We start from the raw sequence: 18723 nt of genomic DNA on the forward strand, positions 1-18723 counted from the left end.
TTGGAGCCTGTCCTGGAACTAGCTCTGTAGACCAGGCTGGTCTCGAACTCACAGAGATCCGCCTGCCTCTGCCTCCCAAGTGCTGAGATTAAAGGCGTGCTCCACCATCACCCGGCTCATTGTGAGATTTTTTTTTTAAACATTGTTTGCTAGGTGGTGGTGGTGCATGCCTTGATTTAACCAATAGTTCTTTGACTGTACTTAAGGCCCTCACTCTGCCTGATAATGGAAACCTAGCAAACTTCCCTGGGGCAAATAAAATCATGAATCTTGGAGGAGGGCCTGTAACCACCACTTTACTAATTGAACATAATTTTTTATTCCATCCAAAAAATTTATTGTTATACCTACAGGTAAGAGTAGGACTCGCCCTTCATCAAAGAAATGTCTCCTTTCAACAAATGTACACCATTACAGAAAACCGTAACTGATCAAAATGCAGAGAACAAGAGATTATGTGGTGCCAAACCCCCAACGGATCATCCACAACAAAATTCCCGCATCTAAGGCTTAGGAATCTTAATGGAAGAGAAGAAGGAAAGATTGTAAGAGGCAGAATAAATAAAAAATTTATGGTGAGACTTTGTGTCTTAGAGATGGCAGAGAAGCTGCACCATGAAGTCTCACCAACACTGCTGCCTAAATAAGGCCGGAACGAGAATGACACAAATAGATGTGCTAACATGGAAGGGGAAATCTCATGGGGCCTCCACCCTAGAAAAAGAGCTACAGATGACTAAGGAAGGCTGAGAGTGGGAGAAATACAGTCTTCCCCAAGAAAGACACACCATTTAGTTCTCCAATACTGAGTGGTCAGCCCTGAAAACATCATACATACAAGTAACATCATATGAACTGAGCAGGTTGTATCTATATACTTAGAAATTATGAATATGTGTGTGTGTGTGTGTGTGTGTGTGTGTGTGTGTGTGTGCCTTTCAACTACTTATTAGACCAATCAGGTGTTTTAGACAGGCTTAGTAACACAGCTTTACGGAGTTAAACAAATGCAACATAAAAGAATGTAACACATTTTTGCATCATTAAACAAATATTCTGCAGCCTAAACAAATAAAACACATCTTTAATATTCTACAACCGTAACTGAATTAATGTAGTCCAAAATAACACATGAGTCAAACAATAAAATAACTCATTCTCTTTGTCCTGGTTAGAGCACTTACTAAGATTTGAGATTGGGACAGGCAAGATGGCTTAACTGGTCACCAAACTTAATTAATTAAATTAAATTCCAGGGATCCATATGGTGGAGGGAGAGAAATGGACTCCTATATGCTGTTTTCTGACCTCTAGTGTTATGACACATGTGGACCCCAAGCCGATACATGCAAACACATATTAAATAATTAACTAAATGAAATGTAATAAAGATAAAAGAATGAGGTCACTCAAATTACAAGATTATAAAACCAAACTTTTCTGACTTTCATTTAAATTAGCTGGTGTGTTAATTATTTACCTAGGTAATGTGTACTTTGGAAGTCATTGATTAGGTTGAATCAACATTGGGATCATATTATACAATGAGTAAGTGTTGGTGAATCCATATGAAGTGAACATTTTACAAAAGGAAAGATGTGAAACAGAAGGGACACAGGTTACAGTCCCAGCTCTGCCACCTAGTTTGTGTGTCTTTAACCAAAGCACCGACTCTCCAAGGTTCAGTTCCTCCAACCTCAAAATGGGTAAGGGAGCTTGAGAGGATCCCAAGAGATATGACAGGTGCGAAACTTCCTATAAATTGTTAGGAATCCCAGGAAAATGGGTAATAAAACATTGTGTGTTTGGGCTCTTAATAAAACTTAATTTTCCTGTGCTGTAGCTTGAAATTATGACACAAATTTATTTTTATTCACAACAGCCGAGATACAGAAATGGGAGGAGAGATGACCCAGTGATTAAGAGTGCCTGCTGTTCTTGCAGAAGCCTAGCGTTTGGCTCCCACTGCCCATGTCAGGTGGCTCAATACCCCCTAAAAATTCCATTGTATCTGCACTTGTGTGCATGGACCAGTGCACACAAAATGAAAAGTAAATATTAAAAAATGACCAGTTAGAAACTAAAATGGCCAACAACAGATAGCTAGATAAAGATATGGTGCTTCGTATGTGTACAATGTGGCGTTCAGCCTTATTTAGCACAATATGGGTGAGCCTGAGAGACATGTTGAGTAAAAGGAGCCAAACAAAGAAACTATGACCTCATATGGCTGAAAAAAGCGAGTTAGCAAACAGAAGTGAATTAGAACCAGTCATCTCCAGGCAAGGGCAGGATGAATTAGGAGTTAGGTAAAAAGTACAGTGATGTCAAGTAACACCAAAGGGAAGTAGCTAATAGTTACTGATATAGTAATATAAATGGAAACCTTTCTACCAAGCAGAAACTTTTCTATAAAGTAGCTGTGTGTGTGTGTGTGTGTGTGTGTGTGTGTGTAGAATGAACCCCAGGCCTTGTACATACTAGACAATCTCTGTATCACTGAGCTGTATGCCAGTTCCACAGAGTTTAACACCTGGGTATAGCATAATAATAAATCTCATTGCAAAGGTGGGGAAAGGACAGATTTAGGTTTTCTCTTCCAGAATTCCAGGAAGCACAGCTTTGCTTGGAAGAAAAAGTAACTAGTGTAAAGTGGTGAATTATGTTGCTTTGTTTGAGTATAGTAATCACTTAAATGTGTATATCAGAGTATCATGTTGCACACTTTAAATGCAGCCAATAAAAAGAAAAATTTAAGAGGACTGGAGAGATGATTCAGCAGTTAAGAGCACTGGTTGCTCATCCAGAGGACCTGGGTTCAATTTCCAGTACACAAATGGCAGCTCACACACGGCTTCTGACACCCTCACACAGACATACATACAGGTAAAACTCCTATGAAGAGGAAATAAAAATAAATTAAAAAAATTTAAGGACAATTCCCCATACTGGTTAATTGAGGACCGATACAGCTTTGCACATCATTCCTGTGTGAAAGCTCCGCTCTAATGATGGTGGTCCATTTCCTCCACCAGCTCCTTCTGTGGTCCTCAGGGCAGTGGGTCTGTATGCTGAAGTCCCTCTCTTCCATCCCTCCCAAGAGCACATGCCTGAAGTTTTGCCTAGCTAACTCTGAACCCCTCCTCCCAGTCTGTTCTGTGTTCCTGTATTTCTTCATCTGGAATGGTAACAGGCCAAAAAACCACAGAAGCAGCTGTTGCTTCTGGAGTGCGGGCTGCTGGGGAATGAGGAAGTTAATCAGAGACTAGGCTTTTCCGCAGAGCAAAGCCTGAGCAAGAGGGTGGAGTAGTCAGCAATCAGCATGCTTTCCCCAAGAGAATCAGCCATCTGAGCAACTACTCACACAAGAAAACAGCGCCACAAGCGTTAAAGAAATCAGGTGAGTGACAGCAGCACCTGGGCATAGCATAATAGTAAGAAAACTCTGGTGGAAAGTGGGAGAGAGTCCACATTGGTATGATCCTTCCTGACGCTCCAGGCAGCACAGCATGGCAGGAAATGAGGACAATGTGCAGGGGGCTTTGCCTGGGACCCTCAGCTGAGACAGTTTCCCATCCTGAGGGAATGAAAGGGAGAAGCTGTGCTGTTGATTTTATTTCTGGAGAACACGATCTCATTTTGTCAATAGTCAGTATGGTGGGTATCCCGAGCGATCTCTGCCAGCTGAGCCAGTGCCAGTCTGGTAGCCTGCACTCTCTGAGGGGGTGAAAAGAGTATCTTCTGCCCAAAAGGGCTTTGCAGGATGTCAAATGGCAAAAGGTGTGGCATGTTAACTGAGCTAATTACGTGGCTTAACCGGTGATTAATCAACTCTAGTGTTACTACAGCACACTAAAGCATTTTTAAAAAGGGCTTCATTTTTAAGGCATATATTGCAATCACTGGGAAGCTTTATCAAGTAAATATTACTATATATATATGTGTATATGTATATGATTTGTTTTAAATGTTTGAACAATCTTTTGAGCAAATGATTTACTTTATTGTCCCTCCCCCATCGCCAGTTTAGGTTGCATGCTGGAATCAACTGTGGTGAATTAAAAAACAAAAATCACAGTCCATGGGTCGCACCCTGGGCCAGTTGTGACACGCTTCCAGGGTGGAATAGCAGTGTGTGAGAGTGAAGAACGGTTTCCGTTTGTATTTTTCAACAGGCCAGAGTCCACAAAGAAGAAAGATTAGAGTAAACCTCGCTGATTGGTCCCTTATGCCCCAGGAGCGCATGTTGAGTTCACAGGGAGCATTATAAAAGCTCTGGACTGCAAGCTCACGGGTGTCTCCCTGAGAAGAGAAGGCTGCCATGGATCTGGTCACAGTCCTGGTGCTCACTGTCTCCTGTCTGCTTCTCCTCTCACTCTGGAGACAGAACTCGGGGAGAGGGAAGCTCCCCCCTGGCCCCACTCCTCTCCCGTTTATTGGAAACATCCTGCAGATAGACGTGAAGGACGTCAGCAAATCCTTAACCAACGTAAGTGCTTCTCTCTACTAAGTTTCAAAAGAAAATGAATCTCTGCTATTATTTAACTATTTTATTTACAGCAAATATTCACATCGGTATTTAGGGTGCCATTGTCAGGGATAGAGGAATGCTATAATGCACACACATTCTCTCTCTGAGCTTGTGTGTGTGTGTGTGTGTGTGTGTGTGTGTGTGCGTGTGTATGTTTGTGTGTCTGGGTAAAGAAGCCAGAGGTTGAATGAAGTGGAGTGTCTTCAATGGTTTCTCCATCCTATTTTTTAAGACCAGGTAGGCCACTGAACCTGGATCTCAGTTATTGCCTCATCTGGCTAATCATCAAGCCCCAGGATCCACCTGTCTCTGCCTTCCCAGGGCTGGGATTATTGACCTGAGAACACCTATCTTTTTATGTGTTCACTGGGATCTGAAGTCCAGTCCTCACGATTGCACAGCAAGCGTTATAAGCATTTACGGAACCATATCCCCAGTCCCAAAGGACTTAAAAACTTATAGATTTCTAATAATTAGTCACAGAATCCCCTGAAAAGAGCTCAGTAGGTGGTCTTGAAGCAAGTTCAGTAGCAGCTGGACATTTGTCTAGTGTGGACTTCGGGGACTGTCTGCACAGGTAGCAGAAATTCACTAAGCAGGGTTCAAATTTGGGTCTTTTATTTAGATAATGCTGAGATGAATTTGAAATCCTTTAAGCCTCAGTCTCTTTAGCTGTAAAATTAATAAATGTAGCTGAAGGTGTTGGTTAGTTGTGATGGTCTATGTAGGATTTCCCTCGTAAGTTCTTGGCAAATGGGGGACATTCTGCCCGTGGCAGCTACAACAAGCAACATTGTTTTTATGTATGAAATCCAGCAACAAAATGGGAGCAAAAAAAAAATCATCAATAGTATGATAACATCAGTAGATTATACTGATTTTATTTTCACTGTTATTTGGTTATTCCTCCCAACTTTCCAGTTCTCCAAAGTCTATGGCCCTGTGTTCACTCTGTATTTTGGCACGAAGCCCTCTGTGGTGTTGCATGGTTATGAAGCTGTGAAGGAGGCCCTTGTTAATCTCAGAGAGGAATTTTCTGGAAGAGGCAGTTTTCCAATATCTGAGAGAGTAAACAGAGGCCTTGGTAAGTGTGTGCACGCGTGAGTTGGGCCTTGGCCATGCAGATGAGACTGGATGAGCTTCCGGCTGCTCTGGGCCATCCAGATGGCTCCTTGCGCCGGTTCCTTGTTGGCTTCCTGACTAGCTCCCGTTTCCCATCCTGGTAGGAATCCTTTTCAGCAATGGGATGAAATGGAGGGAGATCCGGCGTTTCTCCATCATGACCCTGCGGAACTTTGGGATGGGGAAGAGGAGCATTGAGGACCGTGTACAAGAGGAAGCACAGTGCCTTGTGGAGGAATTGAGGAAAAGCAAAGGTGGGTGTCACTTTGTGGTCGTTGATGAGGTTGCTCCCTTTTCTAATGATCTCCATGGCAACACTACTGGGGCAGCCAGATCTTACACTGAGAGAAGTGCTTGACAATTCTATGAGAGCGGGAAGCTTTGGTCCAGAGAACCAAGGAAGATTTTGTAGCTCAGTGCTTTCCGTGTTTGTGCACAATGTCTGTACATATGGGATGGGGATAAAAGCTCATTACATTCTGTTTGGGGTCAAGCTTTATATTTTCAAACAATGCCATATGGATAGAAGGATGGAATACCCCTTTTCAAATTTGTCAATATTCCCTCCCGTAACATAATTGTGGGCTAACTATTCTAGAAAGTTCCAGTAGGAAATGTCTGTGAGAGGACATTACTGACTGACGTGACCTGCTATTCCGTGGAATGTGAAAACATGCATGCTTTCACTTCACTGGTCTGATTTGTAGCTTCAGCTTCCCTGACAGACATGGCTGGAGTTCTTTAAAGACCCATGTCCGCAGTGTTCACAGTGATGGTGTTTATGTGTGGTTTCTAGTTCCTAGGCATCGTTAATGTTCCCTTAGCGCTTGTGTTTTGCTTCTCCATTCTTGACTATTTAAAGATGTCAGTTGGCGTTACTTAATGTTACTCACTGTGGGCTTTATTATTTACACATTTTAAGAACCATTTACATTATAAAAGGAATTTTAAAATTGATTTATTGAACTACATCTCAATTACTATTAATGCTTAACCTCAACTTCCCTAATTATAATTTAGCCCTATTTCAGTTCTTCTTGTTATCCTTTAACTTTATTTTAGTAGTAATTGTGAATTTTATTTTCTATGTTTTATGAGGCTCTGATATCTTGGGCTGCCCTTCCCAAGGCTAGATAACTGATAGCAATAGCAAATACTTTCTCCAAAGCATGCTTTTGGGATGCAAACCAACCTGTCTATGGCCCTCAACCACTTCTTTTAGGAAAGCCCCGCATACCAAGTCCACATTCTTGCTGTAAATCCATCCAAGGCTGGGTGTGGGACAATTTAGTGACCTCTCATACCCGTGGTCTACAGATCTCTGCAGTTCATCAAACTTTCCCCTCCTCAGCTGACAAAGTCTGGCTTTCCTGTCACGGTCATCCCTCTACATACAAACTCCAGCAAAGGTCTAGCTCTCTGCTTTCCTTTTCCCAGCTGCTTCCTGGTCTGTGGTGGCACTTCTGTGGTCATTCTTGGATGTTCCCTCTTGTGGGGACTGTCCTTGTCATTACTAGGAGGCTGTTGAAGCGAAACCTGATCTGTGAACCTTACCTTATCTGAATGAAAATAACATTCTGGCTGAATTTCAAAACGATAGAGTTTTGAGTTGATGGTAATTTTAACCAACCCTCCACTCTTGGCTTCACTCATCTGTGACGTTGTTGTCACAGTAAATATGATTTTCGGCTTGTTTTCTAAATGCCCTTGATGTTTACATGTCTCTTCAAAATGAAGTAGAAGGCAAGGCTGAGCATCAGACTTTCACTGTGAACTCCGTTGTCCCAAATCTCAAATAAATAATTCCCAATGATTATCTCTTTCTCTCCTAGGCTAAAATATATTCTGAACATTCAGTGTTATGGCGTGTTATACAAAAAAGGGGTGTGGCTTAGACATACTTATCTCCTAATTAGGCTTCTTCTGTTGAATTCCTCACCATGTGTGCAAAGATATCTTTTTTAAATATTTATTTATTTATTATGGACACACTATTCTGTTTGCATATATGTCTGTAGGCCAGAAGAGGACACCAGACCTCATGATAGATGGTTGTGAGCCACCATGTGGTTGCTGGGAATCGAACTCGGGTCCTTTGGAAGAGCACGCAATGCTCTTAACCACTGAGCCATCTCTCCAGCCCCATAGATATCTTTTTGAACTAACAAACAATAATTGTTTGCTTTTATGGAGTTCAGTAAGGAATGTGATACTTTCATATAATTTGTAATGACGATGTATAGTTACTAGCATTTCATCTCCTTAGACATTTATCAGCTCTTTTTCTTGGGTGAGTTAGAATCACTCTCTTCCAGTTCTCTGTAAAATTGTTGTAAATTTTATATTTATAAATTTATAGAATTGATGTAAACTACTGTTACTGTGCTGTGCTGTGGAGAACTAGAATTTATTCCCCCTATGTAACTGTATTTGTTTCCTATTATCCAGCCTCTCTATTCTTCCTATATACCCTTCTTAACCTCTAGTAAAAACCAATCCACTTTGTTTTTTGTAAGATCAACTTGCTCTTTAACTTTCCACTATGAAAGAGAACATGAAATATTGTTTTTTCTTTTTAAAAAATTTTATTTAAATTCCATTTATTCATTTATTTTACATACTGACCACGGTTTCTCCTCCCTCCTCTCCTCCAAGTCCCTCCTCCCATTTCCCGTATATCCCTTTCACTCCTCTGTCTCCCAGAAAGGGGCAAGGTCCCCCCCCCCCGGCTTGAGCAAAGCATGGCACATCAAGTTGAGGCAGGACTGAACTCCTCCCCTTGCAACAAGACTGGACAAGGTAATCCAGCATGGAGAATATGTTCCCAAAAGCGAGTCAGTGCCAGGGATAGGTCCTGACCTCACTGCTAGGAGCTTTAAAGAGACCAAGCTACACACTGTCACATATATGCAGAAGGCCTAGGTCAGTCCCATGGAGGCTCCCTAACTGTTGGTCCAGAGTCTATGAGCTCCCATGAGCTCAGGTCAGCTGTTTCTGTGGATTCCCCTCTCCTGACATCCCTGGCTCGTATAATCCCTCCTCCTTTTCTTCAGCAAGACTCCTGAGCTCAGTCCAGTGCTTGGCTGTAGATCCCTGCATCTGCTTCTATCAGTTACTGGATGACAATTAGGGTAGTCATCAATCTGATTATAGTAGAAGGCCAGTTCAGGTACTCTCTCCATTGTTGCTAGGAGTCTTAACTGGGGTTATCCTTGTGGATTCTTGGGGGTTTTCCTGGTGCCAGGTTTCTCCTTAACCCCCAAACGATCCCCCCATCAAGATGTCTCTTTTGTTACACTCCCACTCAGTCTAGCCTCCAACCTGCCTCGAGCACTCAGCCCACCCAAAGTGCTCCCTCAAGTTTCCATCCCTCTGTCCTCCCCTCCCCTGCCCCCATTTTATCCAGGAGATGTCTTCTATTTTCATTTCCCAGGGCAATCCATGCATCTTCTCTCTTTGGGCCCTCCTTGTTATATAGCCTCTCTGGGACTGTGGGTTGTAGGTTAATTATCCAATACTTTACTCCTGATACCCCTCATGAGTGGGTACATACCATTCATCTTTCTGGGTCTGGGTTGTCTCACCCAGAATAGTTTCTTCTAGTTCCATCGATTTGCTTGCAAATTTCATGAGGTCATTGCTTTTTACAACTGAATAATATGATACTCCATTGTGTAAATGTACCACATTTTCTTTATTCATTCTCAGTTGAAGGACATCTAGGTTGTTTCCATGTTCTGGCTATGACAAATAATGCTGCTATGAACATAGTTGAGTAAGTGTCCTTGTGATATGATGGAGGATCCCTTTGGGTATATGCCCAAGAGTGCTATAGTTGGATCTTGAGGTAGATTGATTCCCAATTTTCTGATAAACCATCGTACTGATTTCCAAAGTGACTCTACAGGTTTGCCCTCCCGCCAGCAGTGGAGGAGTGTGCCTCTTATTCCACATCCTCTCTGACATAAGCTGTCATCAGTGTTTTTGATCTAAGCTATTCTGACAAGTGTAAGATGGTATCTTAGAGTCATTTTGATTTGCATTTCCCTGATGACTAAGGATGTTGAACATTAAATATCCATCAGCCATTTGACATTTTTCTGAGGAGAATTCTCTATTTAGATCTGTACCTCATTTTTAAATTGCATTATCTGATATCTTGATGTCTAGTTTCTTGAGTTCTTTATATATATTAGAGATAAGCCCTTTGTCAAATGTGGAATTGATGAAATCTTTTCCCATTCTGTAGACTGCTGTTTTGTCTTATTGATCTTGTCCTTTGCCTTACAGAAGCTTTTGAGTTTCTGGAGGTCCCGTTTATTAATTGTTTATCTCAGTATCTATGCTATTGCTGTTACATTTAGGAAGTAGTCTCCTGTGTCTGTGCATTCAAGGCTAGTTTTCACTTTCTCTTCTATCAGGTTCAGTATAACTGGGTCTTTGATCCACTTGTACTTGAGTTTTGTGCATGGGGATAGATATGGATCTATTTGCATTCTTCTACATGGTGGCATCCAGTTATGCCAGCAACATTTGATGAAGATGCTTTCTTTTTTCCATTGTACAGTTTTGGCTTCTTTAGGGGCTGCTGTTTTTCCAACTGGAGTAGATGGTATTTGTATAGGGGCTGTTGATGTTTGCTATTGTGAGTAGTAGGCATGTTTTTGGCGTATCATCCTTAATTATAATAAATGTGCACTTGTAGACTTTCACATTAAAATTTATTGATGATTTTGTTAGTACAATTTTGTTGAAAATTGTCCATAAAACATTCCCTCTGAATTAATTTGCTTTTCTGTATAGCAATGGAATGGAATAAATCGATGTTCAGATGAAAACCTTTATAGAGGCTGGAGCAATGGCCGTGGAGTTAAGAGCATTGACTACTCTTGCAGAGGAGTAGTCTGGTTCCCAGCCATTCACATGATGGTTTACAACCATTTGTAACTCCAGTTTTAGGATATCTGATGCCCTTTTCTTTCCTCTAAGGGCACTAGGCATATACATGGTGCATATACATACATGCAAGCAAAACAGTTATACACATACAATAAAGAAATCTTTTTTCCTGATTTTTTTAACTTGTTTTAATTGAGCTGTATAATTTTCTCCCCTCCCTTCTTCCCCTCTCCCATTTTACCCTCTCCATGATTCCCACACTCCCAATTTACTCAGGAGATCTTGTCTTTTTCTTCTTTCCATGTAGATTTTATCCATGTATGTCTCTCTTAGGGTTTTCTTTGTTGTCTAGGTTCTCTGGGATTGTAAATTGTAGGCTGATTTTTCTTTTGTTTTATGTCCAAAAGCCACTTATGAGTGAATATGTATGATATTTGTCTTTCTGTGTCTGGGTTACCTCACTCAATATGATGTTTCCTAGATCCGTCCATTTGCCCCCAAATTTCAAAATGTCATTATTTTTTCTGCTGTGTATTATTCCATTGTGCAAATGTACCACATCTTCTTTATTCATCTTTGGTTGAGGGGCATTTAGGCTGTCCAGGTTCTGACTATGACAAACAATGCTGCTCTGGACATAGTTGAGCACATGTCCTTGTGGTACGATTGAGCATCTTTTGAGTATATACACAAAAGTGGCATTGCTGGGTCTTGAGAAAGGATGTTTCCTAATTTTCTGAGAAATTGCCATACTGATATCCAAAGCAGCTGTGCCAGTTTGCACTCCCAATAGCAATGGAGGAGTGTTCTCTTTACCCCACATTGTCTCCAGCATAAGTTGTCATCATAGTATTTGGATAGCCATCCTGAAACAAGGTTTTTGATCTTGGCCATTCTGACAGGTGTAAGATGGAATCTCAGAGTTGTTTTGATTAATAAATAAATCTTAAAAAAAAAAGAATTAGAGTATTCTGTTGATGACTATGTTGCGCAATAGTCCAGTTCTCCACTAGAGGGCGAGGTTTGCTTAAGCAAATGTAGGATCTGGCTGGTGATTGTAAATATTTTCAGAATAGGAAATTCTTGTTATTTTTCTTTTTAACACCTAAAGAAGAAGTAAAGGATACTATTTATCAATCTAATCTTTATGTTTGACCTGTATGTGGTTTAAATTAGAAATGAAAATTTAAAAAGTTTAGGGGCTGGAGAGATGGCTCAGTGGTTAAGAGCATTGTGTGCTCTTCCAAAGGACCCGAGTTCGATTCCCAGCAACCACATGGTGGCTCACAACCATCTGTAAAGAGGTCTGGTGCCCTCTTCTGGCCTTCAGGCATACACAGAATATTGTATACATAATAAATAAATAATTATTAAAAAAAATTAAAAAGTTTAATTTACTTTAGGCAAACCTATCTTCTAATAATATGTGTTCTTTTTTGGATTAAAAAATGGTGTTGGAGGGCTGGAGAGATGGCTCAGAGGTTAAGAGCATTGTCTGCTCTTCCAAAGGTCCTGAGTTCAATTCCCAGCAACTACATGGTGGCTCACAACTATCTGTAATGGGGTCTGGTGCCCTCTTCTGGCCTGCAGACATACACATAGACAGAATATTGCATAATAATAAATAAATATTAAAATATATATATTTAAAAAATGGTGTTGGAGATGGAACATAGGGTCTTACATCTGCTAAGTTTCAACCACTGAGTTATATCAAAATCTTTGATTTCATATTTTATTTTGAGATAGAGCCTCTCTACTGTGTCCAGGGTCACCTCAAACTCATTGTAGCCCAGGAAGGGTGAAAACTTGTAATAGTCTTGCTTCACTTTCTTGAATAACTAGGATTACCTGCCTGCATCACTAGGATAGGGTGTGGTTATTTTTATTTTATTTTTATTAAAAATACTATTATTATTATTGCTTTATTTGTTTATGTGTGTGGGTGTTCTGTCTACATATACATCTGCACCTCAGAATAGGGGATTGAGTCCCATGGAACTACCATTATAGACAGTTGTGGACTGCCATGTGGGTGCTGGGAACTGAACTCAGGTCTTATGTAGGAGCAGTCAGTGCTCTTAACTGCAGAGCCATGTCTCCAGCTTACAAAGTAATGTTTTTTTTAATATTGTCTTTTTTTTACATATTTTTATATTTGTCCCACCAAGGGCATGCATTTTTTATAATCTTTCTCTCTTTACTCTTCCTCTCTGCTTGTTCTATTTGTAATTCCTTCAATTATCCATTTGTGTTAAAAATTGTCAAACTGTGTTTTTCTTCCTTCCTAGGCTAATGTTTGATGGGCTACAAGTTCTCTACAGATGTGTGATTCTGTGTAACTGTTAGGTCTTCAACTTTTTTGTTGTTATTTTCTTTCTTTCTTTCTTTCTTTCTTTCTTTCTTTCTTTCTTTCTTTCTTTCTTTCTTTCCTTCTTTCCTTTCTTCTTTTCTTCCTTCCTTTTTTCTTCCTTCCTTCCTATTTCTTTTTCTTTATTTTTTTTAGACAAGGGTCTTGTGTAGTCCAGACTGGCCCAGAACTTTCTGACTGGTGGAGACCTTTCAGATTTCCTCCTCTTCCTTGTGATTGCTAGGCTTCCAGGTGTGTACCACCGTGCCCAGGAGTATTTTAATACCTATTTTAAAATGTACCTCTTTCATATCATTCTTCTTTTACTTGCAAAAGAAGTCACTTGGGCCAGATGTGTAAATAAAGGCAGTGGACATTAACATAGTATTTGGATAGCCATCCTGAAACAAGGTTAGAAGGAATTACTAAGTCAGGTCTGAGCAAAACAGAGTGTTGGTTTTCTGTATGTTGCAGTTCTACCTGGTAGAGAATTTGTAGGAACTTGTTAACTTTGAGTTTCTAAAATTATCTTAATATGATACCAAGGAGTCTTTTTTATATATATATATATTTATTTATTATGTATACAATATTCTTTCTACGTGTATGCCTGCAGGCCAGAAGAGGGCACCAGACCTCATTACAGATGGTTGTGAGCCACCATGTGGTTGCTGGGAATTGAACTCAGGACCTTTGGAAGAGCAGGCAGTGCTCTTAAGCGCTGAGCCATCTCTCCAGCCCACCAAGGAGTCTTTTATGGTCTTGTATTAACAGTTATTTTTAATATCTTTCACTCCCCAGGAGCACCCTGTGACCCCACCTTCATCCTGGGCTGTGCTCCCTGTAATGTCATCTGCTCCATTATTTTCCAGAAACGCTTTGATTATAAAGATCAGAGTTTTCTTAACTTGATGGAAAAATTTAATGAAAATCTCAGACTCATGAGCACCCCATGGATACAGGTGAGATCAAAAGACTTTCTTCCTAAGGAACCATCTGGACTCTTTTCTCTGTGAAGTCCACAGAATGATAGGGACTGAGTTGTGGCGTGAAGGTTTCTAGATTGGACAATTTAGAGATGTGATGTGCAGTTTTTTCTTTTTTGAAAACATATTCTTCAGCTCTGTGTGTGTGTGTACATGTGTGTGTGTGTGCCCCTTGTGGGTGGGTGGGGTACAGGTGCCTGCAGAACGGGAGTTATGGGTGGTTCTGAGCTGCCGCATGTAGGTTCTGGAAATCCAACTCCAGTCCTTCAACATGAGCATTGTTCTCCTTACTGCTGAGCCACATCCCCAACTATTGGTGCTATAGGTTTTTAATTTTTCCTTTGTGCTTCTTGTGTTCTGCAGACAGAAAGTGTTTGCTTACTGTTTCTGTAAAGCTTGTGTTCTTTTTCCTCCAAAGTCTCTGCTTCTTTAGTTTCTACAGAAGTTACTTGGCTGTGAGAGTTCTAGATGACGAAGAAGGTGGGAATAAGGTGGATTAGAGAAGGAAGGGAGAAGGCTATAGGGTAGAGATACAAAATGAAGTAAGGAAGAAAGCCAAGGATGAGAAGTAGGAATGAAGAACAGAAGAAGATAGGAATGAAGAACAGAAGAGATAGGGAGGAGAAATCCCACCAGACAGAGCTCAGGAGCCGGCAGAAGGAAAAGCTTGGGGTTCTTTACCTGGACTTTTCCTAGCTTGTCCTTGTTGTGGGCATGCCCTGGCGTTCTGAAAACATCAATATATGTGGATGCTTTCAAGTGACCTGATTTCCCAAGGATGCTCTCTTTCCAGCCCTCTTCCCATGGTCTCAGTGTTCTGCCGGGAGCTTTCATTATGTTCCTTTGCTCCAGGTGGCCCTGTGTTGCCTAGTGCCATTATAAGGTTTTTGATAGTCTTTACAACTTTTCCACCCTAAGGAGTTGTGTGTTAGATGAAACAAACACAAATGCTGAGCCCAGTTCTTCAGCTCCTCTTCCCCTCCCTCCTTTGGGTTAAAACAGAAAAACAATTCCCCCTGCTCCCTCCCCACCCTGGAACCAAGGGCCATAGTTCCACACACTGGGAACAGGGCTCTTGTCAAGAATACCATGAAGACATGGCCGAGGCAAAACAAGGGCAAAGCAAAGCTTTTCTATCCCAGCCATTAAAAACCCTTAACTTATCATTAGTTTATAAAAACATGACTATTTTCCATTATTCTAACAAAGTCGTCTCAGACAATCTTGATTTTTTTTCTGTGCATGTGTGTGTGCGCGTGCATGTGTGTGTGCGCATGCATGTGTGTATGTCTATTTGTGTGGAAGGATGGGTCCTGCTGACCCACAAAGAGAATGTTTCCACATCACCGTCCTCTCAGGATACCGTGAACGTCTCCGAAAGAGACATCCTTTATTCTTCAGAATGGAAGACAGATGCTGCAAATCAAGCCCCCATCCACCCAACCACAGAGTGCAGGCAGCACTTCAGTAGTGACAGAGACATGCTCAGGCTCTCAGTGACTGTCTAAGGACTTGTTGAGAACCTTCTGCCATCCACGGGCTTGCCTACCAATCAAAAATTAGAGTCATCTTCATCCCATTATTTGGTAGTTATTTCCTAATTGAGGATATCAAAGACAGAAAATGGGAGCAGATGCTGCCAGGAAACTCTGAGTAATCGGGGTTCCAAACCAGAGACTCAGAGGCCAGCTGCAGCTGGAACTCTAGCTGAGAAAGTAATGAAAGTCAGGTTATTTAAGATACTCAGCATTTGGAGTGTCTAAAACATAGCCCTCTGTTGGGCTGTCATGTTCAATAGCATCACCATCTATCAAGTTGGCATCACTCTGATTTTATAGGAGCCATCTGACCATGGCTGTGTGTGCAAGCATTTGCTCATAAAATGTGGAGTTGAGTTTCATGATATCTCTGAGCCCTTCCCAGTTATACAGCATGATTTTATTCCTGAGGCCAGTCTTACTGGTAGAAGTATCAGGGAGTGACGCTGGTCTGTTTGAATTTGACTGAATTTCCTTGACCTCTTAAGTTTACCTCATGCAGGTGAGCCATGGGCCTTCCTGTATCTCAGAGTTGTAGGTAAAAAAGAGAGAGTGGACTAGTAATGTAAACATTATTGGCTTGGATATTGGAGATGCTTATCATGTCTGGTCATATGATCAGTTTAGTGCAGCCTCTATCAATGCTTCCTTTTGTCCAGTCATGTGCACTGAAATGTTTCTCCTCAAGTTCACCTTAGTTTTTTTTTTATTATTCTCTTATAGATTGCATTTTGATTGCAATTTCCCTCCCTCCACTCCTCCCGGTCCTTCTCCACTGTCTGACCTCTTCCCCAGATTTACTCTTCCTCTGTTTCCCTTCAGAAAAGAGCAGGCCTCCCAGGAATATCAACTGAACACGACTTAACCAAATACAATAAGTCTAGCAACAAACTCTCACATCAAGGCTGGATGAGGCAACCCAGTGGGAGGAAAAGGGTCCCAAGAGCAGGCAAGAGCACTCCCGTTCTTACTGTTGGGAGTCCCACAAGAACATATATTTGCAGAAGATCTGCTCAGACCCATACAGACTCCATGATTGTTGCTTTAGTCTCTGTGAGCCCCTTTGAGCCTTACTTAGTTAATTCTGTGCCCACATTCTCTTGGTGTCCTGGACCCTTTGGTTCTTACAATCCTTCCTCCCACTCTTATGAGGGGTTCCCCTAGCTCCACCTAGTGTCTGATAATGCCACCCAAGTTTTTGACCAGGGTTATGGTACTCATGTCTTTAATTGTATTTAATGTTTCTTAATCTTCAAGGTGTGCAATACTTTCCCTGCTATTATTGATCATTTACCTGGAAGTCATAACCAAGTACTTAAAAATTTCTTCTATGTAAAAAATTATGTTTTGGAGAAAGTGAAAGAACATGAAAAAACACTGGATATGGCCAATCCAAGGGACTTCATTGATTGTTTCTTGATCAAAATGGAACAGGTAAAATGTTATTTGTTGGCTTGCATTTTGCGATTTGTTCATCAGTTCTGTAATTATTCAGAACATACAACTGTTCAGGCAAGAAGCAATTGGTAAACTCTTTAAGTACCTGCTGTGTGCATGAAACTGGACTAGCAATCCTGGAGGATTTTAAACTAAATTGCTAAATAACTAGAACACATGGGCACTCATGTGTGTTAGTCCCTAACACTCTGTCTGAAGAAAGAGAGCATACACATCAGGTGAAGTAGAAATACAAACAAGTCAGGTGATTAAAATACCCAGCATTGAAATAAGTGGTTGTATGGGCCTGTGTGGGCGACTGGGAAGAAAGCGCTTATGAGCATGAGAAGAAGCTTGCTGGGCACGTTTCCTGAATGTCCTGAGGGTTGATACAGATTTTCAGTGAGGAACAGGGGAGAGGATTCACATGGGCATAATGAAGAGATAAGGTAAAGAGATGGGGTAGGGAACCATAGTTGAACACAGCTGTGTCGGAGGCTGCCGATGAGTCAATTAGGGAACCCGGAAGGTGTTGTGAGGATTGAGGAAACTTAGAGACGCAGGAAAGATTTGGAGGTCTATTGGTTAATACCAAACAGCCCAGGGTTTATTTCAAAGCCTTCTTATAAACAAAAGCAGAACAAAGAATAACATAGACAGACAGTATCTAAAACCACAAGGCTATTACCGTCCTTGTGCAAGCAGTTTCCTGTCTACCATGTGCCTGCTGCTTGCAAGCAGTTTCAATTTCTATCTTGATGTGCCTTAGGCTTGGTGTCAGCAGTATGAATTCTACTAGGCAGTATGTTCTTTCTCATGGGCAAAGCGCTCTTTCCCATGGACTTAATCAGAACATTCTCTATATACATGTGCTCAGTGGAGCATGGTCAAACTCCCAGTGCCCAGACCCTTTAAGAAACCTGAGTCCTCTCTGCTCCAGTAGAAGCCATCAAGTGTGAAGAGCTACACTTCAACATCTCCATCACAATTTAAAAGGGCTCTCTTCAATAGCTTCCTGTCTGGACTATTTCTTTTTTTAGGGGCGGGGGGGATGGAGGGGGAAGGTTGTCACAGAAGCCGTCAAAGTCTCTTATTCTCAGTTATGAGTCTGCAGACATTGATACCACTGCAAAAGCTAACTCGCTCAGAGCAGCAGGCAGCAGTAGGGATTGTGGACATCAGCATGGTTTACAGTGGCTGCTTGGATCATAGATATTAACATGGTTTCTGGGGGCAGCATGGACCTCAGAAATCTTTTGAAGAGACAATCCAGGAAATGAACCATTCTTCATCTTCGATATCTTGTTGCTCAGAGTCATGGTGATCGTGTGGTTGGGCTGTGTGTCTGTGTGTCTGCCCAAGCTCCAGGCCTCTGCACATCACCCTGCCCTCGGTTCCTGAAGCCCCTTAGGTACCCCAGGTTTGCAACCCTGAGGACCCCCTCCTCGGTGGCGAGGCCAGGCAGAGAGTGACCTGAGGTGGTGGGCCCAGCCTCCCAGTGGCCCTAATCGGCAGCGTTATGCTCCTTTATTCTCTGAGGCTACTCTTCCACACCTGTCTCTACTTCTGTAAATCCAAGAGCCATGTGCTAGAGACCTGCTTCCCAGATGAAGATGCTTATGGAAGGTAACAGAACCTTCTGAAGGTGGCTCTCAACCTTCCTAATGCTGCAGCCCCTTAATACAGTTCTCATGTTGCAATGACCGCCAGCCATATAATTATTTTCATCGCCACTTCATAGCTGTAAACATGCTACTGCTATAAATCTTTTAAAAAAATTATTTATTTTGCCGGGCGGTGGTGGCACACACCTTTAATCCCAGCACTTGGGAGGCAGAGGCAGGCTGATCTCTGTGAGTT

The 18723-nt window shown here is 41.6% G+C and overlaps 1 protein-coding gene across 1 annotated transcript in view; it reads left to right on the forward strand.

The window, feature by feature from the left end:
• Positions 1-3236: 3236 nt before the first annotated feature.
• LOC101995849 (cytochrome P450 2C11) overlaps positions 3237-18723 on the forward strand; it is a 22701-nt gene continuing 7214 nt past the window's right edge. Inside the window, exons 1-6 of the mRNA XM_005352213.3 lie at positions 3237-3400; positions 4176-4489; positions 5453-5615; positions 5758-5907; positions 13704-13864; positions 16684-16860. Of these exons, the coding sequence (XP_005352270.1) occupies positions 4322-4489; positions 5453-5615; positions 5758-5907; positions 13704-13864; positions 16684-16860 (819 nt within the window). The 5' untranslated portion in view covers positions 3237-3400; positions 4176-4321. The remainder of the gene's footprint in view (positions 3401-4175; positions 4490-5452; positions 5616-5757; positions 5908-13703; positions 13865-16683; positions 16861-18723) is intronic.

This window comes from Microtus ochrogaster, chromosome 8 (genome assembly GCF_000317375.1).
Source record: "Microtus ochrogaster isolate Prairie Vole_2 chromosome 8, MicOch1.0, whole genome shotgun sequence".
Classification (NCBI taxonomy): domain Eukaryota; kingdom Metazoa; phylum Chordata; class Mammalia; order Rodentia; family Cricetidae; genus Microtus; species Microtus ochrogaster.